Source organism: Crinia signifera, chromosome 1 (genome assembly GCF_055691185.1).
Source record: "Crinia signifera chromosome 1, ASM5569118v1, whole genome shotgun sequence".
NCBI lineage: Eukaryota > Metazoa > Chordata > Amphibia > Anura > Myobatrachidae > Crinia > Crinia signifera.
Genome location: NC_139217.1, coordinates 350,866,909 through 350,894,905, shown reverse-complemented (window position 1 = coordinate 350,894,905; position 27,997 = coordinate 350,866,909). Strand labels below are relative to the sequence as shown.

General features: G+C 45.2%; 1 protein-coding gene across 4 annotated transcripts in view; it reads right to left on the bottom strand.

The window, feature by feature from the left end:
- Positions 1 to 1,317: 1,317 nt before the first annotated feature.
- The window catches only part of LOC146008186 (hydroxysteroid 11-beta-dehydrogenase 1-like protein A), a 27,328-nt gene continuing 648 nt past the window's right edge, over positions 1,318 to 27,997 (bottom strand). Inside the window, exons 1-7 of one of the 4 annotated variants that reach the window (XM_083147228.1) lie at positions 20,602 to 21,267; positions 20,436 to 20,521; positions 18,871 to 19,001; positions 13,926 to 14,037; positions 11,858 to 12,046; positions 9,984 to 10,127; positions 1,318 to 1,561 (exon numbers count right to left, since the gene is read on the bottom strand). In XM_083147228.1, the coding sequence (XP_083003354.1) occupies positions 1,347 to 1,561; positions 9,984 to 10,127; positions 11,858 to 12,046; positions 13,926 to 14,037; positions 18,871 to 19,001; positions 20,436 to 20,520 (876 nt within the window). In that variant the 5' untranslated portion in view covers position 20,521; positions 20,602 to 21,267 and the 3' untranslated portion in view covers positions 1,318 to 1,346. Of the gene's footprint in view, positions 1,562 to 9,983; positions 10,128 to 11,857; positions 12,047 to 13,925; positions 14,038 to 18,870; positions 19,002 to 20,435; positions 21,268 to 27,997 lie in introns of those variants that run through there. The other 3 variants (XM_083147236.1, XM_083147218.1, XM_083147245.1) reach the window with 3 other exon arrangements.

Sequence of the window (27,997 nt, the reverse complement as noted above, 5' to 3'; positions counted from 1 at the left end):
CTCTACCACTATGTGTGAGAGACACCCTGTATCTCTATTTTACCCCTGTGTGTCACCTTGTACCTCCCTTTTCAGTAGAATTCTCATATAAAAATTTGCCATGGGTCCCACGGAGTTCTAGTTACACCCCTGACATAAACCTAACCCTCCACATTCTAATGTTGATATCATGAATATAGAGACGGTGAACTTTGAATACATAATTGCATAACAGTTTGGGGGTCTTCCAGTAAAGTCCATTCCCTATACACTGAGCCCTAGGTGAACATGTATCACCACAGGAACATAGGTTTGCTAACTAGTTGTTCCAAAAAACATACTTGTAGGTTAATTGGATTCTGACAAAAATGTATTAACCGTGCTGTATAAGTATTAAGGGCCTTATTTTGGTTCATTCTTTCTGTCAAAATCCTTCTTAGATGGACAAAACCATGTGCACTGCAGGGGAGGCAGATGTAACATGTGCAGAGAGAATTAGATTTGGGTGAGTAATTTTGTTTCTGTGCAGGGAAAATACTGACTGCTTTATTTTTACACTGCAATATAGATCTCACTTTGAAGAAAAACCCCACCCAAATCTAATTCTCTCTGCACAAGTTACATCTGCCCCACCCGCAGTGCACATGGTTTTGCCCATCTAAGAAGGATTTTGTCAGAAAGAATGAACCAAAATAAGGCCCTAAGTAAGTGTTTGATTTCCATACTACATGTACAGATTGTATGCCCCACAGGGGAAGGGACTGATGTAATAGTCAAAAGTCTCTGTAAAGTGCTGAAGAATATGTAGGTGCTATATAAATACTAATAATATAAATGTACTGTGACAAGAACACTGGAGTAGTGTTTGAGGGCAGGTATATTTGTCCCAGGTTCTTGTCCTACACCTTTTAGAAACAGGTGTTTTGCCTCACAGAGGGCTAATCAGCAAGCAAGCTGTAAAAAGGCTGCCAGAGTGAACAGTGTGAGAGGATTGCCTGAGAGATTGCAAAATCTCTGTGTGAGAAGCAAACCTGCCTTTTACAAGTGAGTCCCCAGTGTTGACTGGGAAACTTTGTATTTTTCTTTAGTGACAATTAGGAGCATCCTGTGTATAGTTAGTGCCGGACAGGCAAGGTATTTTCTTTTTATGTTTATTTTGTTTTCTGCTGAAATAAAACTGGTTACGGCCAGTTGTACCACAAAGACTGGACTGGTGTGATTACTCAGCTGCTGTTGGCTGCCTTCTACCCCAGGAAAAGGCATCCAAATTCCCCTACAGTGTTACAGTACTTTCTAGCAAGCATTTCCGCAACGAAGGAATCAGCACACTTCTATACAAATAGAAGTATTTTATTGCACCAGATGAATCATTTAATATTTTCTAGCACATAAAACTTATCAAGTAGTTTTCCTATCAGTGTTGGAGCCCAATCTCGAAAGAGCACTAGAGGCTTAATGCCCCAAAAAGGATAAAATATCTCTGGCTGCCGTAAGACGGCTGCGGTCACCACCTCCTGAGCACAGTCCTCTTTGGAATTGGCGGTCATGGTCACTTTGTCTCCAACTTTCTTCACAGCATTATCTGTAAAATAGAGAATGTAGCTGTAACTTACGTCTTCTTCTCTGGCATTCCTAACCTGCAATTCTTGATCCCATGGTAGCAAGTTGATTTTATCCTATGACAGTATGATGCTGGGTAATGAGTTTTGGATCTTATTTTACATATGTTTTTTTTTTCTTTTTAAAAAGAATAAGATCTACGCTAATTCTAGAAAACAGGTGAGTCTGACCGGAAGAATCAGCGCTTACACTAATGTTTAATTCATTAAATGTATAGGAATTTATTTTCCTTATTATAATAACAAAAAAACCCACATAAAATATAAAGAAAAACACATACAAAGATAACCGGTTGTATTTCCTATTATATAATAAACATGCAATTTATGTGATCACACTAATGATCTCTATATCACTCATATCTAAGAGGTGGATCAAGGATCTTTGGTAAAAGTTGGATAAGTCAAGTAACTGTTGAGAAGTTGACTTCCAATGTCGATGGTAATTTATGGGCTAAGTCCACCCCACAATTCTCACAAGTCCGGCAATGTGGGGACAACATATGAAGAATTTTATTACCGGTCTTCTCTCCAGGAGACAGAGAAAGTGGCAGCTGTGCTTCCATGCAGGGAAGTAATAAGTGTTGCCCCGCCGCTGTGTATAGATGGCCATGCATGCCGTGAAATTGCTGGCGAGTCAGCCAGATGATCCTGCTCCTTTTCGCCCACTAATGTCCACAGGGTTTGCTGAGTTCATGCGCCTGATGGATGAGTAATGGGTGGTAATGAGCGGCTTTGGCCGTGGCTAATGATGCTGTCGACACAGACCAATGTCCAGGGACCCTTTTCCTTCTGTCTCTCTTACGCATTTCACTCCTAGGCTGGAAGCTTTTTCACAGAATAATGTTCTCATTCCTAGGACCCAGTTTTATCCTTTGCATAGGAATCCGATGTTTTACTAATTAGCAATTCCATGCACCTGATCCAATCCACTTCTCATAGAGCCACCTCTCTTCTATGTTATTAACTGATTGTATTTCCACAGACCAATTTATATATATATATATATATATATATATATATATATATATATATATATATATATATATAAAAATATAGAAATATAAAACAATGTCCTAAAGATATATCATAAACCATTTTTACTATTACTTATTTAATATATTGGTCATATAGGGGTTTATTCTTGTTCATTCTTTCTGACAAAATCCTTCTTAGATGGACAAAACCATGGCCCTTATTCTGATCGGTGCGGATATTCCCGCATTCTTACGGAGCGGTCCGCACGCTACGGTGTTTTGCCGCATGCGGCCATCGTCCGTAGAAACGCCCACGTGTCCTCCGCATTCGGACGGACTCACTCTTTAAGAACAGGGCGTGTTTACGGACGACATACAAACCATGCGTGTGCGGGAGAAACACTCCGATTCGGCACGGTATTACAGAGTATTACAGAGTATGCTCGGAAATACCGCATCCGACCGGGAGCCAAGCGGTGCTACCGCCCGTAAGCGGAGTATTTACGCCAAACAACCCACTATTAAGTATCTTCTGCAAGACATCACATGACCCACTTATTCAATTACCTATCCTCATAAAAAACTGCTTATTTGGAATTGGAATCAATTAGATGCCAATATATCCTTACAAGCATGCCTAACACATGCATTGCACACATTAACCCTTACAGCAATTGAAGTGCAATGGTTTCAATTAAAGCACTGACAAGCGGCCTATTAGTGAGTAATGAGTAAAGGAGTAGATTCTATTGGGTTCAGGTGTTAATGCTTGTAGTCATTAGGCGTACGTTCGCCTACCGCATGAACGAGTGGTGTCCGCAAAGCAATAGTACACTTGTGGACACCGCACATTTCTTCCCCTTTTGATCGCGTGCATTCGGAGTGGTATCCGAATGTACGCCCCCCAACATAAGTGTACTCCCCCGTGTCCGCCCATGTTTCCGCCCCGTTTTGCCCACTTTGAAACTACGCCCATGTGACATTCCGCATGACGCCCATAATACGCCCATATTTCCCGACTGATTGCGGGGAACAGTTTTGTACGGGATTTGGCCGAACTGGTACGGAGTCAAGGCGTGGCACATGCGCGTTGCGTTCTCCACGCATGCGCAGACGCCGAAAAGACGCGATCCGTAAGAATGCGGTAAAGTCCGCGTCAATCAGAATAAGGGCCCATGTGCACTGCAGGGGGGCAGATGTAACATGTGCAGAGAGAATTAGATTTGGGTGAGTTATTTTGTTTCTGTGCAGGGAAAATACTGACTGCATGATTTTACACTTCAATATAGATCTCTCTTTGAAGAAAAACCCCACCCAAATCTAATTCTCTCTGCACAAGTTACATCTGCCCCACCCGCAGTGCACATGGTTTTGTCCATCTAAGAAGGATTTTGTCAGAAAGAATGGACTAGAATAACCCCCATAGTGTTTAGGTCTGATCATCGTACATTTTACATAAATATAGAAGAAATATAGATCATGGTATTTCATAGTTATATACTGTAAAAATAATCTCTATTTAATACAAAAAAACAATGATTCAGACCGTCAGTCGCTGGGATTTTAACTCCCTACCTTCGCTATCCAAAACGATTGCACTTGTTTTACATACATCAGTAAAATCAGTTGTTGAAAATAATTTTGGGTTGGTCACTGGAGGTATTCTAGGCTTCCCTCCTCGGGGCATTTATTTTTTTGATGATCAGTGCACCTTCTGTGTGGACTCCCAGATGTCCATTATCCTCCGGTGGGTTTGTCCTGCTGCTCCCCTGTTGTCTGGCCCATGTGGTTTTGGCATCTCACCTCAGTGTCTCCCACTGGCTTCGTCTTTTGGGCGCCACAATCTTGATTGTAATTATCTCACTACCAATCAACTAATGGCAAGTCAGTTCCAGCCAAACTCTGATGGGCAACTTCTGTAGGTAGTCTCGCCAGTGCAAGTCACCTTCTAGCTTCATCCCATGCATTCAGGCCTCTAGATTTAGCTATATCTCCTCTTCAGTAGCACTTTTGGTACCAGTTTAGTGAATTACACTACCAGTTCCAGCTTGGTTAATTCTCTCCTGATTCACAACAAAATCAGCTTGGTTAATTTACTACAGTTTAACCAGTTCCAGATATGTATAGCTGGTCCCAACTGGATCACCAGCCTAATCGTTCACAGTCAAGCACCTAGTGTAACCGATCCAAGCACGGCGCTAGGTTTAGCTGGCACCCTTATACTGACTACACAACAACCCCCTGCACTGAGGATACCGCTGGCAATCCAAAACTGCTGACACATCTGCGACCCTGCAATGCCTAGACCACCACCGGAACTCCTGCACTGTTGACACCAGGGGCTGGCTGGCAACTTTTAGCCTGGGGGGCAAGTCCAGAGCACTGGCCCATAAGAACAGCGCATCGTTAAATTGCGGTTTTTCGTTTAAAAAATATGTATTAATAAAAAAATAAAAAAAATTAGGCCTGGAGTTAATTATACCAAAGACACTTTATTAGTATAACTTTGACAGGCTGCTCCCCCTGCATAATAATACCAGGACACCGCAGGCTGCTCCCCCTGCATAATAATACCAGGACACCGCAGGCTGCTCCCCCTGCATAATAATACCAGGACACCGCAGGCTGCTCCCCTTGGATAATTATACCAGGACACCGCAGGCTGCTCCCCTTGGATAATTATACCAGGACACTGCAGGCTGCTCCCCCTGCATAATAATACCAGGACACCGCAGGCTGCTCCCCCTGTATAATAATACCAGGACACCGCAGGCTGCTCCCCTTGGATAATTATACCAGGACACCGCAGGCTGCTCCCCTTGGATAATTATACCAGGACGCCACAGGCTGCTCCGCCTGCATAATACCAGGACACCGCAGGCTGCTCCCCTGTATAATTGTACTAGGACACCACAGGCTGCTCCCCCTGTATAATTATACCAGGACACCACAGGCTGCTCCCACTGTATAATTATACCAGGCTGTATGTGTCCTGGTAATAATTATACAGGGGGAGCAGCCTGTGGTGTCCTGGTAATAATTATACAGGGGGAGCAGCCTGTGGTGTCCTGGTAATAAGTATACAGGGGGAGCAGCCTGTGGTGTCCAGGTATAATTATACAGGGGGAGCAGCCTGTGGTGTCCTGATATAATTATACCAGGACACCACAGGCTGCTCCCCCTGTATAATTATACCAGGACACCACAGGCTGCTCCTCCTGTGGTGTCCTGGTATAATTATCAGGACACCACAGGCTGCTCCCCCTGTATAATTATTTCTTGGACACCACAGGCTGCCCTCCTGCCCCCCCCCCCCATAAAAACTTCAAATAAATGTCACCTCACTAGCCTGCCTGTTTTGCCGGCCGGGTCCGTGCTGCAATGCTGCGGCTCCCGCCTCTCTGACTCTGTCCAGAAAACCGATGGCTGAATAAGCTGGAGGTAACATAAACTACCGAAGGAGTCTGAGATGCCTGCACTTTGGTTGTAGTTTGTGTTTAGGCTATGATGCTGCGGCTATAGCCAATTAGGGAGTAGGGAGGAGTTTCCTGTGTAGGAATAGCCAGAGAGTCAGGTGATCTGCACTCTGGTCCGATTTTCCAAGGAGCAGGTTGGTTTCAGACTCTCTCCTGTACATATTCCTCTTTCATCGCTACTTATTCCTCTGCTGTCAAGCATACTTCTCTATCATTTCCTTTTGCACCTACCTCTCTCTCTCTTTCATTCCAGCTGCTCCTTGGGGGATTTGGGCCAGATAGTGTAGCGCTGCTGCTGCCCGGCCTAGCCATGCCGCGCCCGCGGAGAACCATCCACCCTCCCTCCCGTTTTGCACAGCCCGGCTCCCCCTCTGCTCCCCCAACGGCCAGCGTCACGCGGGCCGGGCGGGGAGGCAGAGCGGCGGCGAGAGCGGGTACACTGCGGCGGGGCGCGAGGTCCGCGTCATCGGCTGATGACGCGGTGGCGCGCGGCGCCAGGCCGCAAACCAACAGAGCGAGTAGCGCTCCCGCCCGGGGTAGCGGAGGCACCCCCGGCGGAGGTAGTCAGCGGGGCAGGCGCACGCGGTCCCAGGGTCCCGCAGCAGCAGGCACAGGTGCATCCGCGCCTGTCCAAGATGGCCGCCGGACGCGAGCTGCGGGTTCTGGGACACAGCCCAGGGATTCTGCTGCCCAGCCTGCCCAGCCTACTTTGCCCACGCAGGGCCACCCCTCCACGGGGTCCCCCATGACTCCCTTAAGGAGGGCAAGGAGCGGGTGGCTCTCTAGGGCGCGCTTGCTATCCCAGCGCGTCAGGCTCTCACAGGCAGCGCAGGCTATTTCAGCCACGGCTGCAGAGACAGTGTCCCCTGGAGTTGCGCAGGCACCCTCCACAGAGGTGGATATGGCGGTGGTGCGGCAGCTGGTAGCGATGCTGACGCCGCGGGCGGGTCAGCAACCTGTACAGTCAGGGCCTGGGAATCAATCTACTGCTGTCCTCCCTTCTGTTCTTTCTAACCGGGACCCTGCGGCGCACGTGCTGGCAGCTCTGGGCACGCCTTTCGCGAGGATGGCTTCCACACCACCAAGGGACACAGTCTTGCCGACACCGTCGCAGCACCAGGCAGAAGGGGCCATTGCCGGGCCGTCAGAGGTGGCTAGTCCTTCCGGAACAGCAGGTGCGGCCACAGCGGGAGCTGTGTCAGGTGGGTCAGCCAGAGCACGCAAGAAGCGCAGGCGCAGGTATTCCCGTACATCCTCCTCCTCGGGGTCAGAGTCGGTGACCTCCGGCGAGGAGGGGGGACGCAGATCCAGGCACAGGCGCAGATGCTCTAGGAGACACCGGAGGCGCTCGCAGTCCTCCAGTGGCGACTCGGGCTCCCCGTTGTTCCCTAGGGGGCAGGTGGTCCACTGCGAGAATACGGCAGTACTAAGAGGCCTCAGGCGCAGCGTAAGGGATAGGATAAGGGAGGGCAGATACGTCAGCTTCTTTACCATGACTGCGCAAGATGAGAAGGACTATCGCGAGGCGAATTTGGCCCTAAAAACACCAGGATTTGAATCCCGGGATTGGGCTTGCGCATGCGCAAATCTAATGTCGGGCATCGCTGAGACCAGCTCAGACGCTGCCCGTCTGCTCCCAAACCCCGGCGCGCTGCTCTGTGGCTGCGTGCAGCGTGACCTGATGTCAGAGGTCACGCTGCGCAGCCTGTTTGCAGCTCCATGCCCACCCACTGCCCAGTACCCGAGCGGCTACTCCGCTGTCCGCCTCCAGACCACTGATGCCCGGCTCCTGCACATCTGCCCACCTTCAGACCACCCCCTCACGGCCCCCAATCAAAGCCGCCGGCCTCTGAACGCCACTGCCTGGCTCCCACACCAATGGCCGGGTGAGTGAGACTGGGTTTGGGGGGGACTGGAGGGGGACTAAAGTTTGTCATTATATTGATAAACTCCATCCCGGGATTAGGCATTTTTCAATCCCGGGATTGAAAAAAAGCCCCGGGATTGGCATCCCTACTGGCATTTTTTCTGACGCTCTCAGAAAATGGCAGGGTGTCACCCACAAATTATGGCTTCCTGTCATTTAACTTGCAACTGGCTTGCAAAGAGTATTTGCTAAATTTAATGGCTGTTTGGCCTCGTGTTACCATCATGTGCAGCATTTCGCACAAACCTATTCATCTAATTGCAGAATTTATGATCATGTAAATGGCATTACAGTATTCAAGTTAGGGAAAATCTTCAGAGGCCATGGGTTGAACAACTGTTAAAATTCCATTTCCTCTTATCTGGCTCTGTTTTGCAAATGGATCCTGAGGAATTTATAGCCATCTTGGACTGGTTCTTATCAATGTCCCTCAGGCCAAAGGTTTCTTGGATTTGTAGACTATTATCGGAATTTTAGACCTTGGTGGCAACGATCATGGTTCTGATCCAGCTCAATGGTCTAAAGAAGCTTGTTCAAACAAGATTTTGTTTCTGCAGCAGTTTTGCATCAACCAATCATATCTCATCTATTCGTTCTAAAAGGTGGATGCCTCAGCTGTGGGAGTAGTGTCTTAGCATTCAGATGTTGAGAAACTTCACCCTTGTGGCTTCTTCTCATGGACATTTTTACCAGCTGAAAGAAAATACACCAATGGAGATGAGGAGCTACTTGTCATCAAGCTGGCTCTGGAGGACTGAAGATACCTTTTGGAAAATAACAAACAGGGCCTGATTAAAGGTTCCAGGTGTCCTAGGTTAATACACATGTAGATCCCCTTGTAATACTGCTAAACATACAGGTATGGGCGCTCAGGGCACTCACCAGTCATACTGCCCATATGCATGTATCAAAGGTTATACATTTGGCATGTACGATCTAATGCTTGTGGCAATTGAAGGGAATTTTGGCTTCAGGCTGCCCAGCTGGCACTGTAGCTCAATGTACTTAAAGTAATGGTCCATCATAAGTTACATTGGCACAGCCATCTGGTAGCCACCTTAAAAACTTACTCTCCCCCCCACCACACACACACACACACACACACACACACACACACACACACACACACACACACACACAAAGTACATTGGGACAAGAGGCATGGAATAAATTAGGCCTTAATATTATTCCTCTACTGTCACCTGCAAGGCTTGGAGATAATAGGGGGTCATGTTGAGGTTGCACCATAATCACAGTATTGTTCGCATAGATGGATGGATAACCTGCACCTTCCATAGACCAAGTTTTGACAGTGGCATGAAAAGCAGAATCTAGCAGTATTTAAGCGGTCATCTTAGTCTTTGTACAAGCACCAGGGAAGGGCTTTGTAGTAGCATTTACAAAATAATCACTACTGCAGAAAAAGGTGCAAACATGGACGCGGGAGCGTCTGACTCAGAATCAGGCCCTACAGTAGGTTATTGGTGGTTTTCCAAAGTACTTGATAAATTAGGTGGTTTGTGCAATTTACATGTTAGAACATCAGGGAGATGTGTGTCTTCTCAACTGGTGGTTTTTCTGTATCTTCTCACCAGTTTAGACCTTATTAAACAGGCAAAATGCTAGGAGACACTGGCATATTTATAATGGGTGCAATATGTGCACATGGGCCCACACTGCACCCATTTTGATTACTTACCGCTCAAAAGTCCGGCACTGACAGCAGCATCGCCGTAGAAATCACAGAGAAAATGGTGTGGCTGCCATTTTTCTGGTATTCTGTGCATGCAACGAAGCAAATCTCTTGGAAAATGGCCACCACTCGATTTTAGGATGTGGGTTTGGGGTAGGAAGTAAATACTTATCAGCCTGTGTAGGGATTCTTACTGTTGGTATTTCGTACCCAACCCTTTTGCACAAACCGACACACAAACAAGCTGTTGTTATGTTATGAATGATGTCAGTGTATGGTGGCCATTACTTATATAGAGCTTTCCCACCTTACCTGTATCAATGTATCCCAGGACGGCCACAGTGACAGATACATTCTTATTGTTGAGTGTGAGCTCTCTGCGCAGGGAGCTGTAAAACCCTTCCAGAGCAAACTTGGCTGCACAGTAGTTTGTTGTAAACGGTGCTCCGATGCGTCCTGTGTAGAATGAAAGGAACACAATGGGGATTAGGGGGGGTTATTCTAATCTAATAGTTCCCCCCGCAAGTTCGCATGGGGGACCGATGTTTTGCGTCTGTGCAGGCACATTTCTGAGCATGTGTCGGTATTTTGACCATGTCGGTCAATTGAACATGTTGGTATAATGACTGTCGGTATATTGACCGTGGCGGTTTTTTAAATGTCCGTCAATGGGTGTCGGTATTATTACCATCGATCAAACGTCCGTCGGTAAATCATACCGAACCTACTGGTCTTTAAACTCTCTCATGTTTCTAGCACAGACATGCACAATACATAACCCCCAAGTAAAAATATCACCCTTTCTTATGTAGCCATACCTATACTTGCATCTAAGTAGCTATACCTATTCTTAATTCATCTCATCAATGGGAGCAAATGAACCAGTGTTTTACTGTTTTCAAATTCATTCCTATGGTCCACTCAATTACACTACTGTACATGCAGAAAATAAATTTGACGGACATGAATGGATCTGACTATATAGGAAAGCACTACTATTTTCTCTTTTAAAGACTTCCCTCACTACCACCAGTCAGTTCCATCACAGCTAGCACTGGAACCACTTGTGATTGAGCAGCTAATGACACACTTTTGACACTTATTTAGCATGGTTTATAGTGTCGAGTGTCGGAATCCTGCCGAGTTCGCAGGATTCCTATTTTCTGATGGTGAAGTCATTCCTATTTGGCTGCCGAGTTTCCCAGCAGCCAAAACGGATGGCCCAGCGGCATCGCACGGATCAGTCAGCTCCATGCGATGCTTCTTGGTGTAAAAATAAGAAAAATAAAAAATGATTTAAAAAAAATGGCATGGGGTTCCCCTGTATTTACAAAGCAAGCACTGGGTCCAGTCCTGGTTACAAAAATACAGGGGACAAAAGGAGTATGGGTTCTCCGTATTTTCATAATGCCACAGCCGGTGGATACTTATCATATGGCTATGGGTCATTGGGTCGACCAACTTTGGATCGACATGCATTGGGTCGACCACTGAAGGCTGACAGACCTTAGGCCGATAACTAAAATAGGTTGATATGGGTCAGGGTGACAGGGTGTGAAGGTCGAAACACAGGCATTAGGTCGACAATGGGAAGGTTGACAGTCAAAAGGTTAACATGAGTTTTTCACGGTTTTTGTCCTGCATATCGTCATGGACACCGTCTAAATCTACCGCGTCCCCTCTCGTGGCTCGCTGCACTCACCATGTGGATGGTGGGGTATAAAAAAGCACCTGTCGGCACATGTCAGCTAAAGAACATGAACAGTCATGTCGACCTTCCCATTGTGGACCTCACGCTGTCGTCAACATTCAGACCCTGATGACCATACCCATGTCGACCTATTTCAGGTGTCGACCTTCGGTGGTCAACCCATTGCAAGTCGACCTTATGACCTTATACCTATTATAAAAGGTCCCGCGGCCAAAGCATTACCCCTGTGGCTGGTCAGCCCAACATGCTTCATGCAACAGATGCTTTTCTGGAATACTAACGCTTACGTTTTACATTTTAAATAACTGGATACAACAAAACATTTTGCCTAAAAGTACGGTGCGTTATTTATTTCATTTAATTTTTAAACTATACACGGAATTGATAAATAATGCACTCATCCGCCTAAAGTAAGGACACCTACATAAGCATAAGATATATCATCATAGGTTTAGTCAGAAGCCACAGATATTACCACTCAGTGAAGACATGATGACAATGCTGCCTTGGGATTCATGCAGTGCATTCAGAGCTGTGGATGTCAGCTGGATATAACTGAGGTAGTTGACAGTGATGGAACTCAGCACAGGCTGCATGTCACCTTGAAAAGATCCAAATGACCCTGATCCACCCACATGATTTAATACCAGGTAATCCACACCACCTGTAAATGAATAAAGCAGAGGACTCACTGCACCATTTCTTATAACCCAACAGTACTGTATGTTGTAGTTGCACATAGGCAAACGCAGGGGGGGTTTCTGGTTGCCCGGAAACTCCCCTTTTGGCAAGTGCTTTAAAATGTGACAACAATAGCTCTGGTGTATAATTTTATCAATAGAGCTATCACCACCACATGCAGTGTAAGGAACAGAGCCATTTTACTGCACATGCCCAATGGTAGCAGTTTCTTCTACCACATTTACTGTATCTGAGCCATCAAACATCGCAATGGACCAGAGAGCAGCAGCCAGGAGGAAGAGGCAGGAGCCTTACCATGAAGTGGGAGATTGTGAGCTTAGAAACTGCAGTACTAGTGTTTGTGTTTTTATTTATTATGATATGTTTCCTGACCACTTATTTTATATCTGTGTATGTACTGTTAAATAATACTCTATTTCATACAGTAACCAGTGTATAAAAATACCAATTTTTAGGGCTTTTACCATTTCCGATATTCCCATTCTTACTCCAATGCAGAGTGGGAGATTTTGGATTACATTTGGGAACCCCCCTCTAAAAATCCTGCATTTGCCACTGCTGCATCATGTGCCACTATGGGGTCTGTAGACTAGGTTATCAAATCCTTACTTCAGGATATCATGTCCAACCTGTGATCCGTCATAGTAAATCAGCCTACACACGGGAAGATGTGCTGCTGAGCGAACACTCAGCATCACTCAGCACACAGCACTACATAGGGATGTGCCGCTGAGCGAATTGTCAGGGCCGGTGTTCTCCAGTGCAAGCTGGTTATTAATCACAAGGCGATAGCGACACGTGGGGCCACACATTGCCATCGCTATGGCTCCTACACACAGAGCAATGTAGAAAATTGCTACATGTGTAGGCCCCATTAGAAAGCAACACTATGAGGGGTAGCTGTCCAGATGCCACTGAAGGATAAAAATGATTAAAACTGTGATGCTGGGCCATTTTGTATTAATTTTCATGAATACATATTCATTCAGTGAGGAGTGACAAATCATTTATCATCTATGTCACAAATGGAAGCATTGGTCTCTGCTTCAACAGCCAATCAGTTCCTCAGCTGCTCTCTTGTAATGTGATTAGAAGAAAGGACAGAGGAAAGGGTTGGGGGAGGGGCTTGTGTGATAGCTGAGAGCCTATTTGCATACCTCCGAACATTGAAGAGGTAAAAGGAGGGCCGTTGACGCGCGTCGAAGAAGCGGCCAAAAATTTTGGGGGCATGGCCTGTACTTGAGACTCTACCGCTAGGTCACCCCCCCCCCCATTTTCACTTCTGTGGGGGCATGGGTGACAGTGGGGGGATCCCAACTGCCCCCCCCCTTCCCCCATCCCAGGTGGGATGTGTGAACGTCCACAAAACAAAACGGACATTCCCGTGGAAAGCGGGACAGATGTGAGTTATGTCTTTGTTTGCAAAAGCATGTGCCATGTGACCGTGGTTGACATGGTAATCACGCGACACTGAGCAAATTGTGAATCATTAACCCTTTGAGTGGCAACATCTTTGTGAAAGATGCACCAATAATCCAATAAAAATGCCACCGTCGCTCACATTTGTATTATAAAATGTATATAAATTTATTATATATAATTTATATAAAAAATGTTGGTCATTACGATGAATACAAATGTTTGCTTGCTAATTTTCACACCTATTTTGACAAATTCACTTGGCACTCAAAGGATTAATACAACTAAAATAAATAATTAATCAAAAAGTAAATTTTTTTATGTTAGTAAAAAGACCTAGTTTTTAGAGGGTTTTGCAGTTATAATGTAAATAAACGTTTTTGGAAGGCTGCAGATCAGTACAGAGTATTAGATCATTTTACCCAGCTTTCTGATTGTTTCTTTGGCTGCATTCTCAGCTGAAGTCAGGTTACCCATATCAGCGACCACATAATTGGCAGAGCTTGCCCCTAACTGCAAACACTTCTTTACCACCTAGAAAACAAATAGCTTGCACTTTAGATAACCACAAAACCTAAAATATCATTTTAAAATGTGATATTTACCAAAAGAAAAGAACTTCAAGAAAAATGATTGGTTCTGATAGACAAGATACCGCTTTCACATCGCAATTGCAGGGTCCCACTGGGACTTTGAAATGGTCCAGTCCCGAAGTGACCCTGCGTTTTGCTCTTTCTGGCCCCTTTAGCGACCTGCCAATATTGCCGGTTCACTGACATCATGCGGGGGCAGGGCCAAGAGGCGGAACGTCATCAGGGGCGGGGGAGAAGGCAGCGCTTGCAACTGACGCTACACCAAAAATTGCCTCCTCCATCAGTGTGAACGGGAACTGGTCACTCGACCTGATTAACCCGTCGTCACTGCACAGCAACCCGGCAATAAACCGGTAAGAACCCAGCTTTTTTACCGGTTTGTAATGCCGAATTGCTGCTGGTTTGCTGGACCCGGTAAGCCCTTTCATATCACACCTATTACTGGGTCAAACCGTCATGAACACAGTAATTAGATGCAATCTGAAAGCGGTATGAGTGTTCTCAAACATGTTCTTATATATATGTTTGTAGTTATAAGCAATAACTCTTTAATTGTGTCCAGCTTTTTTTCATTTCCAATGCAGAGTGTGTTTTAGGATACAGTTGTGCAAGTCACCCCTAGCAATTACATTATTACCTGTGACTACTATGTGAAGCATTTTTACTAATATTTTCTTGCGAATATAAAATGTCACTATTGAAAGTACAGTATAATCAGTGGGGATTACACATAAGTAATTTACAATGAACCAACTCATTAATTCTTAAACCTTATACTTGAAGCACATTTATATATGCATTTAAACAATTAAGAAACTTGCCTGAATCAATGGCTGTTGTCTCTCTGGGCCGTATTCAATGCGGCCGGCAAAGGTGTTACACGGCGGGGATTGCTGAAAACAAGTGACGTCGGAGGTCGCTCACTGTATTCAACGTTCCCGAGGGAATCCTCGCTGTCAGAGGACAGAGAGGATTCCCCCAAACGGCTGTTTTAGCGGCCGCATACGCCGCTTCCACATTGCTGTAAAAACCCAGCGAGGTGGAAACTGTGTGTGCAGGGGGTCAGTTGAATACTGACCATGCGAGCTGTGACAGCAAGCAGTCAGCACTGCTCGCTGTCACAGCTCGCAAAAAGCATTGAATACTGCCCTATAGATCAGCCTGACTAAGGGACCCATTTATCAATGATCGCATTTACAATGCGATCTGGGCGGAATATTACTGCCCAGGATCTCATTGTAGAATGCGATCCTAACGGCGGGATATATCATCCCCCACTCACAGGGACAGGGCTCCTAAAGGAACACCATCCCTGCGATGTGCTGAGCCGGGTGCCAGGGGGTCTACACATGCCCGGTTAGCGCTGACCCCCCCCCCCCCCCCCCCCCCCCCCACCATTTTATCCACTGTGGGGGCATGGCCAGAACTCTCTCTCTGTGAGCTGCTGGCTACGCCCCCATTCCCTCTGTCTCCGGAAATAGACGCTGGGCACAGGATGGTCCCACAACAATTGGGACAGTGGGGAGGAATGCATAAAGTGGTCATTGGGAGATGGTGGAACTAATTTCCCTTTTTATTTTTAGAAGCTTTAGTAAATTTACAGCTTGGTTGGTTTCCGAGATCTGTATTTGATTCACCCAGACCTGCTATAACCATCATTATGGCCCTTATTCTAGATCGTGCGGTACGGCCCGCGTGCGGCCGTACCGCCGATGTTTTTGCACTGCACATGCGCAGAGGTCATTCTGCGCATGTGCAGCCCCCTTCGCCGCAGACGGATTTCGTCCGCCGCAAAGGGGGCGTATAGGGGCGTGAGGGGCTTCAGCCCCTCATTTCCCTATGTGTACGCCCCGCGTTTCATGGGCGTTCCCATGCAAACGCGGGGCGTGTGCATGGTAATGAGGGCATGACGCCCTCATTACCATGACATGGGGGCGGAAAGCTGACGTCGCCGGATGTCAGCTTTCAGCCCCCTTTCAAGCTCCCACACGGACGATTGTCCGTGTGGTCTGAGCTTGCGGGAGCTGCCGCGGCGTGCGGGCCTGCCTTCGATGGTCGTCGACCATCGAAGGCAGGGGGCAGCTCCCACCATGGTGGAGGCGTAGCCTCCACCATTTTTGTGCGGATCGCCAGCCGTCCGTGTATGGACGGCCGTGGCGATCCGTCGGGTGGGCGGCCCTTGGTTTGTGCGGTCGGAGCCCCGTGTGCGGCTCTGACCGCACCAACCAGAATAAGGGCCCATGTGTGGGAGTTCACTATCCACACAAATTCCCTCATTAATGTGCAAGCAGTCCTTCCCAGCTTCTCATTACCTAACAGCTTTTCATTTCAATCTGATTCCACATGGTTATCTACCTCAGTTCACAGTGTAAAATGCATCATTTACAGTCATACCTCCCAGGATTCCAACTTTTACTGTGCGTCAAGCGGGACTTGCTGCGCTGGAAGCGAGATCATGACAGCATAGAGGATGGGAAGCGGGTGGATAGGATAGTGCAGGGCTGGGCAACACCGGCCCTCCAGATGTTGATGAACTACACATCCCAGCATGCCTTGCATCAGTTTCAGCATGGCCACATAGCAAAACTAATGCAAAGCATCCTGAGATGTGTAGTTCATTAACATCTGGAGGGCCGGTGTTGCCCAGCCCTGGGATAGTGCCACCGATGTAGGAGCATTATTGAGCAGCTGGGCAGCCCACGCCTCCCCTCCCTGCACTGATAGATGCTGTGCACTCACTTGTTATTTGCTGTCCTTCTTTACTGTGGCCGTTGGACGTTTTCTTTTGGCCATGAGTAAACAAATACTAGTTTCTATTCTTAAGACACAAAGTTGTTGCTGATTATTGGTAACTGCATAAAAAGTTACTGTGTCATAAAATGTTCTTTATAGAGAACACAAGAGTCATATTTCTGAGTAGTTGGACTAATCTACCCCCAGCGGATCCACATATACAATACATACAGGGGCTGCTTCTCAGTCACACGGATCTCTGTGCACATTAGCAAGCGTTTGGGTTTTGTATATAATACATGTGCAGATGTTAATCTATGCATCAACTTGGCTGTCTCTGTCTTTCTGTGAAGTTTGGTGTTTCAAGGTGGCAACTGAGGCATAAACACTGTGAGCAAACTAACCCACCTTATCTCATACCGCCCAACTGGAAGAGAGGGACAGGGGTCACGCACCGCTGGCCATGCCCCCATAGTGGCGAAAATGGGACAATCACACAAAGCTATACCGCCAACCCTAACCCTTTCCCCGACGCCATGCTCCTTTCGGGAACATGCGCAGCGCCACCACGCGGGTGTCCCGACTATGGATATAAAAATGTTGGGAGGTATGAGATCTTTCGGGAGTGTTGTGAACATTCCACATCCAGGTCTGTCATTCACATTATATAGTCATATGGCTTACTTATAACTGTTGCAGTAGCCCCTGTGTAACAAGAGGAAGTGGGACAAGGGATCTACAGCAAAAAGGTCGACAACCATTAGGTCAACAAGCAAAAAGGTCGAAATGCAAAAAGGTCAACATACAAAAAGGTCGCCATGTAAAAAGGTTGACCTGTAAAAAGGTCACATGGGGTTTTTCACTTTTTTTACCCGAATGTCGACACAGTCAACATGGACACAGTTTGAAGTGCACCGCATCCTCTTGCATCGCTCACTTCGCTTGCAATGCTTCGGCACACTATTTTATTCTCCCACCACACCCTAGTGGACGGTAGGGCATGAAATATTGCCTGTCGGCACATGTCAGCTTAAAAAACAGTGAAAAACCCCATGTCAACCTTTTGACTGTCAACAGACACTGTTGACCTTTTTGCATGTTCACCTTTTTACATGTGGACATTTTTGCTTGTCGACCATCTTGCTTGTCGACCTAATGGTGTTGACCTTTTTGCTGTAGACCCATTGTCCGGATCCCATAACAGGAGGCTAAACCGCAGACAATGTGAATAGTGTAGATTGGACTTTAACACCAATTTAACAGCTTAATAAATCAAATAAAACAGGTTGGTGATGTAACATTAATTACTATCATGGCTTTACATTAAGGGCTGATTCCTATTGGAGAAAGAGTTGTGTGTTTTACTTCTACTAATATCCTCTCAACTCTCTTCAGCTAAACTTATTGACCATACACACGGGGCGATTGCAGCCCCATTTCTAAGTCATCTGTCTAGATCGCTTAGAAATGAAGCACGGATCAGGCGTCTCACCCCACGACTTATTTTAGAGGAGACTATTTAAGATGTCAATTCCATTAATTATTTGCACAATATTGATAGCTATTTTGATTTCTATCAATTTTATTTATGCGTATAAATCGGAGTATGACTATTATTGTAGTATTGATTCAATGCTTGTTTTCTTATAAAATAAAATATACATTCTGAAATAATAAAGTCTTGAGTCATTGCTTAATATCTCTTTGAGAAGTGGTTTCATTTTAATATGTATTATTAATTACTAGAAAGGTTCCGAGTGCAGTGATCTTTTTCTTTTTCAGTGTGGTGAACATGTATGTAATGTTCCGTGCTATTTTGAGTCATGTATATGGGGAAGCAAAGCCTGTTTCGAATGTATGTCTTGCACCTAGCATCGGGCTGAAGCAAGTGCTGGGCATCACTGATTTTAGCTAGCAGACACACAAACCCTGCAATAACCTCACAGACAGACCTCTGCATTAGCATAAAGTAATGCCGCCACATTGCATACATCTCAGAATAAACCCCAAGAGCAGAGACAGATCACTACCAAAAACTGACCTCTTGTAGCTGCTGGGCTCTTCTGGCTGTGAGCATTACATGAGCTCCCATCTCTGAGAATTTATATGCAATCTGCTCTCCGATCCCAGTGCTAGACCCAGTTACCAGTACTCTCTTGCCACGCACCATCTCTGGAAGGTTCAAATAAATTTAGATTTGGGTGGGGTTTAATTCAAAGTGAGATCTATATTGCAGTGTAAAAATAAAGCAGCCAGTATTTACCCTGCAGAGAAACAAAAAAAGTCACCCAAATCGAATTCTCTCTGCACATTTAACATTTGCCCCCCTGCAGTGCACATGGTTTTGTCCAGCTAAGAAGGATTTTGTCAGAAAGAGTGAACTAGAATAAGGCCCAATGTGTATGTAATTTGCACACTCATACGGTCTTAAGTTACGGACAATCAATGGCCTTGCTGCACAGTCATCTGGACATCCATCGATAGCGACTTATGTTATGCAAATGAAGGATGGAACAGGGATTGTTCTTTTCAGTTTATAGGGTTCGATTCACACCATGGCTCTAATGGTGTGTACACACGGTACTTTTTGCCTTCCGATGTTGACGATATAGTCAACATCGGATCGGAATCGGATGCAGATTGCAAGGGTTTTAACCCTTCAGATCCCGATCCAATTCCGATGCGCGTTCACGTATCGCAAGGCAGAAAGTCTTGTCTGCCTTGACTATATAGTGCAGATCTGCACTATATAGTCAGACTTGTATGCAAATCGGATGTGCCTTGCGATCCGATCTGATCGTGGATCGCATCTTAAGGCACATCTGACCGTGTGTACACACCATAACTGTGCGGAGTTTGTATATTCTCCCCATACTTGCGTGGGTTTCCTCTGGGTACTCCGGTTTCCTCCCACAATCCAAAAATATACTGGTAGGCTAATTGGCTCCCAAGAAAAATTAACCCTAGAATGTCTGTGTGTGCATGTACACGTGGTAGGGAATATAGATTGTAAGCTCCACTGGGGCAGGGACTGATGTGAATGTTCAACTATACTTTGTAAAGCGCTGCGGAATATGTGTGCGCTATATTAATAAATATAAATAAAATAAATAGGAAAGTAGTCCCTTAAATCGGGCAGATTGCACATCATTCCAGTGTGTACCCTGCGGATTCTAGAGCTAAATTAAATGGAAGAATACTATTGTGCAGTGCTTTAGGACAAAGCAGAGTGTATCAGTATCAGATCTGGCATTAGGTCGCCCGGAAGAAGGATGCATGCATTTAAATGCTGCTGCAATGGAAATTCACACACTTTGCAAGCCATTAAACCCCCCTATGCTTTATACACTGCAATTCAATAGACAAAGCATTATGCAATACACTGTACATTGCATTAATATACATCGCTATACAATTAATTGCAATACACACAAATTCCATTTGTATACATAAATATATCCATATTTATTTAATAGGTTTGGAAAGTGAACCTTATAGAGCAAATATCATTTAAATTGACTGTAAATTGAAGAAAGATAGATGCATAGTACAAGAGGCAAAGCAGCCATATTTCCCGAGACTAATGTGTACTATAAACGTCCCTACCTGGAGTTATAGTTTCTGTGTTGTAGAAAAAATAAGCAAATAGCCCCACAGCCAGGGAGAATAGCAGCAGTTTAACCCCTGCCATGCTGTAAGAGAGAGATATATTGGAGTGAGGAGAGCAGCAACAAGTCAGCCAAGCCGGATTAATGTAGGATCACACACACACTCAGCTGCGACAGAATTGAGCTTTTATTGGTTTTTATTTTAATAGCAAGGGCTATAACTCGTCAGTCTCATCCCAGGTTAAAGTCTGGCAACCTCTGCCACAGACACGCCTATTCCTCCCTGTATTTTTTTCTTGCAGGAGTAGAGTAACAGTGATCACAGCTGTAACCCTCTGGTTTTCATTACTGACCAATGGAAATCTGAAGTCTGCTATCCACACTGAAGTCGTGTGGCTAGCAATTAATACATGAACAGCATTGACATTAAACTGTAAGCTCCCAAGGACAGGCACTCTTACCTGCAGACTCGCATGTTCAATTAGACTCTAAAGCTGGGATGGGGAATCTTCGGCCCTCCAGCTGTTGTTGAACTACACATCCCAGCATGCACTGCAACAGTTGTAGCATGGCCACATAGCAAAACTGTAACAAGGCATGCTGGGGTGTGTAGTTCCACAAAAGCTAGAGGGCCGAAGGTTCCCCATCCCTGCCCTAAAGGTCCATACACACCATAGCAATTTTTCCCAGCATGTACGGACTACGATGCAGGGGGAAATAAAGAGACACATTCAGGGGTTAGGTAGGCATATGACATATGAGTATGCATATTTATATAATAGAACCCAAAAGGCCCCCAGCCTTATACATTACCTTGGCAGCGCCACTAGGTTGGCTCCCTTCCCCCTCACCCCACCCCACCCCACACACATACTGGGAATGAACAGTGGAAACAGCTTCGGTGTTGAGGAGAGCTTTGGGTACATGTACCTCTGCCCACAGGCACATAACACGGTGCACACCCCCTACTCCTGTGTTTGATAACCTTTACAATATGACACCTTGTACCCCCACTCTACCCATGTGTCACCCTAAAAATCTACCCCAGAATGTGTGTGTGTGTCAGTCAGTTTACTTCCTTTCTCTATAGAAGGGGGGCCCTTTCAAAATTTAGTGGGGGGCCCACAAAAATCTAGTTTCAACCCTGGGAGGGTGTTACATTTATTACTATTATCCTTTATTTATATGGTGCCACAAGGGATTCCCAGTGCTGAATTATAGAGTATATAATCAAATAAACATAACAAGAACACAGTTAGTTACAATTAAATACAATGTAAGACAATTACACAGTATATATACTAAAGCTACATCAGCAAACAACACTGAAATAAGAATCAAGGTGGCAGAAAACCAAAAAAATGGAGGGATTTGATTCCATCCAAGGGAGTATGGAGTAAAAGATAGTTTAAATAAGAGTAGGAAAAGAACATGGGGGAAGAGGGCCCTGCTTATGAGAGCTTACATTCTAAAGAGGAGGGGCAGACATACTCCTTTGGATGGAATCAAATCCCTCGGTTTTCTGCCACCTGAATTCTTATTTCAGTGAGTGTGGAACAGAGGATTAGCAGAAGCGTTGGCTGGGATTGGCGAAGAAGTGGGTCTTAAAGTCCATTTCAAGTTTTGAAGAGTCTGATGGGGAGGGGTAGATAATTCCAGAGAAAGGGAGCAGCACATGCATTAGTAGAGCGAAGTGAAAGGAGCGGGTGTGTAGAGACAAGGCCAGAGATGTAAATAGGAGAGGAGTAAATGAGAGCTTTGTGAGTGTGAAAAGCTTGAATTAGATCATGAAAGGGAAGGGGTGTCATTGGAAAGGGTGCCATTGAAAGGCTTGTAAGAGAGGGGAGGTGGACCTAGTACGTTTGGAGAAGATGAGCCAGGCAGCAGCACTAAAGATAGATTGAAGTGGAGAGAGGCAGTTGTCAGGGATACCAGATAGGAGGAGATTACAGTAGTCCAGTCTGGAGATGATCAGAAAGTGGATTAGGGTCTTAGTAGCAAGCTGGATGAGAAAGGGTCTGATTCTGGAAATATGGTAGGTTTGAGGGAGGTACTGCATGTGTGGTCAGCTCAGTTGTAGACATGTTGAGCTTAAGAAAGCACTGGGACAGCCAATAAGAGATATCAGGGAGACAGTTGGACATATGAGTGAAAATAGCAAGGGAAAAGACGGGTAGGAGGAGGGGGGGGGGGGTTAAGTTTCAGCAGCATAGATATGATATTGCAAGTCAAAAGAGCTATACATATAGAGTATTATAGAGAGAGAGAAAAGGAAAGGATCAAGAACAGAAAGTTGGGGGACATTTATAGTTAGTGAAAGTGTGTGTGTGTGTGTGTGTGGGGGGGTTTGAGTCATAAGCCAGACATTATCGAAGGCAGCAGAGAGGTCAAGGGGAATAAGTTAAGAGTAGTTGTCCTTGGATTTAGCAGCAAGAAGGTCATTGCAGACTTTTGCTAGGGCAGTTTGACTGTAGTGGAGAGGATGGAAGCCAGCCTGGAATAGGTCAAGCAGTGAGTGGAAGAAAAGAAGGCAGTAAGATAATAGACAATACGCTCAAGGAGTTTAGAACGCACATGGGTGGAGAGAGATGGATTGTTGGTAGGATATCATTTTTGGATAAGGGTAGGTTTTTTTAAAAATAGGGACGATAATAGCATGGTTAATGGAAAGAAGAGGGAACAGTGCCTGATGAGATGGAGTTTTAGGAGGTTGGCAATATGGGAACAGGCAGAAAGAGAGAGGTAGCATAGGAGGTTGGAGGGTATAGGGTAAAGTGGGGAGATCAGAACGGGTGAGGGTCATGAATCCCTTACCAGCTACAAGGGAAATAATTGTCAGAGTTGGTAAGAGGGATGGGTGGTAAGAGAAAATAGGTGTCTGATTGCTGGTGGTCTGGTTGAATGAAATGAACTGATGTATTGAGACAAAGTTGCAAAATCAACAGCAGAGGTGGAAAAATTAGGTGGTGGTGGTGATGGACAGAGGAGGGAGTTGACTGTGGCAAAGTAGCACTGGGGGTTTGAGTTGAGGTTATTAAAGTATGACTGTTTAGCGAGAGACAGGGCAACAGCGACAGATGAGAGCATACATTTGAACTGGAGTTAGTCTGCCTTAGAGCAGGATTCTCTCCGTTATTGCTCAACAGTAAGTGAGTATTTTTGCAGATATATGGTGCATATGATGTGCCAAGGTTGAGGTGTTGATCTGCAAGGATGAATATTGTCAGTTGATTGAGAGTCAAGAGCAGAAGTAAGGGATGCATTGTACAGGGAAGTGGCTTGTTTCAGGCATGAGAGAGAAAATAGGGGAGAGGAGCTAAACAGGGAGGACAGGGAAGTGGTGTCAATAGCCTCAATGTTACGATTAAGAGGTAGAGCTGAAGAAGCAGAGAGAGATAAGTTAAAAGTGAGCAATGGTGGTCTGAGAGGGGATATGGGGAGAAATCAGAAAAATGACAATTGTGGGTAAAGACCAGATCAAGTGAGTTCCCATTCACATGGGAGGATGAGGAGGTCTATTGAGAAAGATGTGAGGTTAAAGGGGGCGTGGCCTGGCACAGCTAGGAGAAGGCAGCAGCTTACCAGGTCTCCTGCTAAAATCCTGATCTCTATCCTATATATCGCTGTTTTCCCCAAAATTGACTATAATCCGATAGTATCCACTCCTGCTTGTATGCAGCTTTGTGGAAGACTGCCTGTCCCCGTTTCTCCTGCCTGATCTCTGAAGATATGAGTACTCAGTCTGCCTCCCCTCAGAGACCGAGTGCATTCATCTCTGCTTCATCCTGTGACTGCCCTGCCATCCAATACTTACCTGCTGTCATCCCTGTGGTCTCGCCTGGCTTCTGCAGTGTGGGGCTCTCTGACTGCATGTCATTGGGATCTTCACATGCTCCAGGAACTGTTGGTCGGTGTTAATGCAGGTTTGCGTGTCTATCTGTGCTGTGCTTCTCAATGGTGAGTGTGGCGGCGTGCTAGACATCAAAATCTCTCTGGCAAGCACTGTAGGGCCTTTTCTTGATATTGGCTGCCGGCTACTTTATCTCCTGGTAGCCCCTACTGCTCATTTCTGGGGGACTACCTGCCATCATCAGTTTGTGCCACTCTCCTTTTTTTAGCCACAAAGTTTGAATTGCTGGATAAACACATTCCAGATGGCTTGTTCCATACAGCAGATAATCCAAGCTATTACTGCCTCCACTTAGAGACTGCTCACTAAGTTTGATACTAAGATGCCGGCACCCAAGTATTCTACAACTGTGCCATCTTCAGAATTACCCAGAATACTTTTTACCACATACATCTGTTGTGATATCCACTAAATTTGATACTATGCTGTCTGCACCTCCAAGTACTTTGAATGCTATTTCCAGGTTTCCTTCAACAATGCCGTTTTCAGAACTATCCAGCATACAGGATGGGTACACCCCTACACCTGTAATCCTTTCCCCCCGTGTACCTGGCCACCTTCTGCTGTGGTATCTCTATGGATCAGTTCTATGTTGCTAGTGGCAGGGTCGAGTCTTTAGGAGATATCTCTTGGATATGTTGTATCTGTGACTATCTGTCCCTGTGAGAATGTGCAGCTTGGGATCTCTAAGTTAGTACACAAGTACCTGACTTTTTTAACTATGCAAAAGGCTGAAGTTTGGGCAGATTGGTATGCCTGGCTGTAATTGGTGATTCTGGCTAGGAAAAAAAACATTTTGTATCCCAATTGCACACTGAGTGAGAAATATCTACATAATAATCAGATAATATATTCCTATATTATATATATATATATATATATATATATATATATATATATATATATATATTCCTATAGAATTACCCCTCCCTTTTGGCACCTGAGTGATATCACCTCTGATTGAGCAGCTTACCAACAAATGTGTTGTGTAGTTGAGAGAGGCATAGATGGGTCAGCATTAGGAGGGATTGCTGACTCCTGAGTGCCATTGGAGAAGCCAGGGGTATCTCCAGGTAAGCTGTCTCTCAGATGTTATACGCCATTATCATGTGGCCTTACACTGGGCTATTAAGCCCAGACATATTTGTTACAGCTTATGGGATGGGTTTGGGAGTGTGGTCCTCCCTGTGTTGGTATGGCTGGTTTGCTCCAGGTTAGCACACCCTAACACTTTATTAACACTTATGTTTTTCCCTATCACATTGTATGTATTATTTTAATCACACCTTCACTTCCTTACATAGCACTTATGTGCTTCTTATTAACCCCTACTAATTTGCATTTGTGTGCTGCCCTGGAATACTCAGCCTGTGCCGGCATGTTGGGGGCCCACACCCCAGACCCATACCCAGTATTAAGGACCCCCAGTGACAAAGAGACGCCTTGACGTATGGCCTGTGGGCTTAGCCCTATATCTGCAGATATATGCAACCAAGATCTCTGTATTATCTGATTATTATGTAGATATTTCTCACTCAGTGTGCAATTGGGATGCAAAATGTTTTTTTTTTTTTTTCCTAGCCAGAATTACCCCTCCCTTTTGGCACCTGAGTGACATCACCTCTGATTGAGCAGCTTACCAACAAATGTGTAACATAGTTAGTGGGGAAAGGGTAAATTGTTTTATTTTTTCTTCTGGGATCCAGGTACGCCTAAGTTGGGATTAGGTAGTACAGGGTGGGGGCTGTGGGAAGGGTTATTTATAGATCCTGTTTTATTAAGTAGCTAGGTAAACATTTTTGTTTTGATCCGTTATTGCAATTTGTCTCTGTGTATAGTTATTCTATCCTGTATTTATAAGTTGGGTTTCAGTATACTCTATTGTAAAAACATTTATTTAATATATACTCAAAATTGCCTGTGTAATACCGATCCCGAATTGCGCCTTCCGGTGATTGAGCGCCTTCCAGTATTTATGTCTTTTATTTTAAGGGGTTTTTCATATCCTTAGATGGTAATATATACCTTTCTTATATGTACACGGTTACGTGTTTAATACTTCTATGTTAACTCATATTAACATGTCTCTTCTATGTGTCCTAGCTGCTCTTATTTTGTTTTTTGCTTTGTTATGCAAAAAAAGAAAATCAATAAAAAAAAATAGAAATTAAAAAAGGTGAAGTTAAAGAGTTTAGAGGTAAGTGGGATATCAATTGTGTTGTTGAATTTCTTAATGTAATGAAAGGAATTACAGAAGAGAGGAAGCGAGAAACCAAGAAATCAAAGTTATAGAGGAATTTGGAGGGGATGCCGGGGGGGCGCCACAAACCCACGTCACCAGAGAGTGACTTAGATTTGCGAGTGCTTAGAAAATCATTTGGTGGCTGCGGGGACATTCGCAGTGCAAAGGGGGAGGGGGGGGGGGGTTGGGGGACGTTTGTGAGGGCGGCCTCCTTGGTTGGTTTGCGAAGCTGCGAGTCCACCAGAACGAGGACCTATATGCAAACCACATTTCTAGTTATATTTTGATTAATGAAATGAAGACGTTAACACACACAAAAAAGTTGAACATACTTATATGATTAATTTATTATAGAAATTACGTGACACTTTAAAACCATTGAAAACTTTCCAGTGATGTGTTTGCTGCTTCATCCATGCACATTTTCAGCAGGACACACAAACACACAAAAAGGACACACACAGTGCTTTTCTAGGTCCAATCCCAAGAGAAGGAACTAGGTGTGCTCCTGAGTTTGGTAAACCATTAGAGGCACACTGGGGCTAATTCAGATGTCTTTTAGCAGGAGGCATCTATTACAAGTTTTCACAAACAGAAGCCACTGCAGACCCCTTTCTGCCCATAAAGAACATTAGGCTGTGAGTCACTGTATCGCAGGACCTATTTGCGCATCAGAATATAGATCCTTCGGGATCTGAACTTGACCCATTCTGCAGTCTAGAAAGGGTCTTTAGTGTATTTCCAATCACTTGGGTTTTGTTTTATCCAGGTTAATTGTGTTATTAATGATAGTTTAACAAAAGATAATATCACAGCATACAAAAACCTATTCGATAAGTACTACCGTAGGGAAGCCAATGATCAAATACATGTACAGTGGTGATGTAGCAATTGAGGTAGTTTAGGGGGATGCAGTCAAAATCCCGACGGTCAAAATCCCGACGGTCAAAATACCGACAGCAATTGACAGAAAGTCAAAATCCCGACATGGTCAAAATCCCGACATTTAAAATCCCGACATGGTCAAAATACCGACAAGGTCAAAATACCGACATTTAAAATCCCGACAAGTTCAAAATACCGACACATAGAATGTAGACAGGTGAAAAAGTCAACATGACTTTCGGGCGACAGGTCGCGAGGTCGACATGGGTTTTTCACTGTTTCTTGACCCGACATGTGCCGACAGGCGGTATTTCATGCCCTACCATCCACTAGGGCGTGGTGGGAGAATAAAATAGTGTGCCGAGCGTAGCGAGGCACCGTGCCCGAAGCATTGCGAGCGCAGCGAGCTATGCGAGGGGCTGCGGTTGACTTCCAACTGTGTCCATGTCGACTGTGTCGACATTCAGGTAAAAAAACTGTGAAAAGCCCATATCGACCTCGCGAGCTGTCGCCCGAAAGTCAT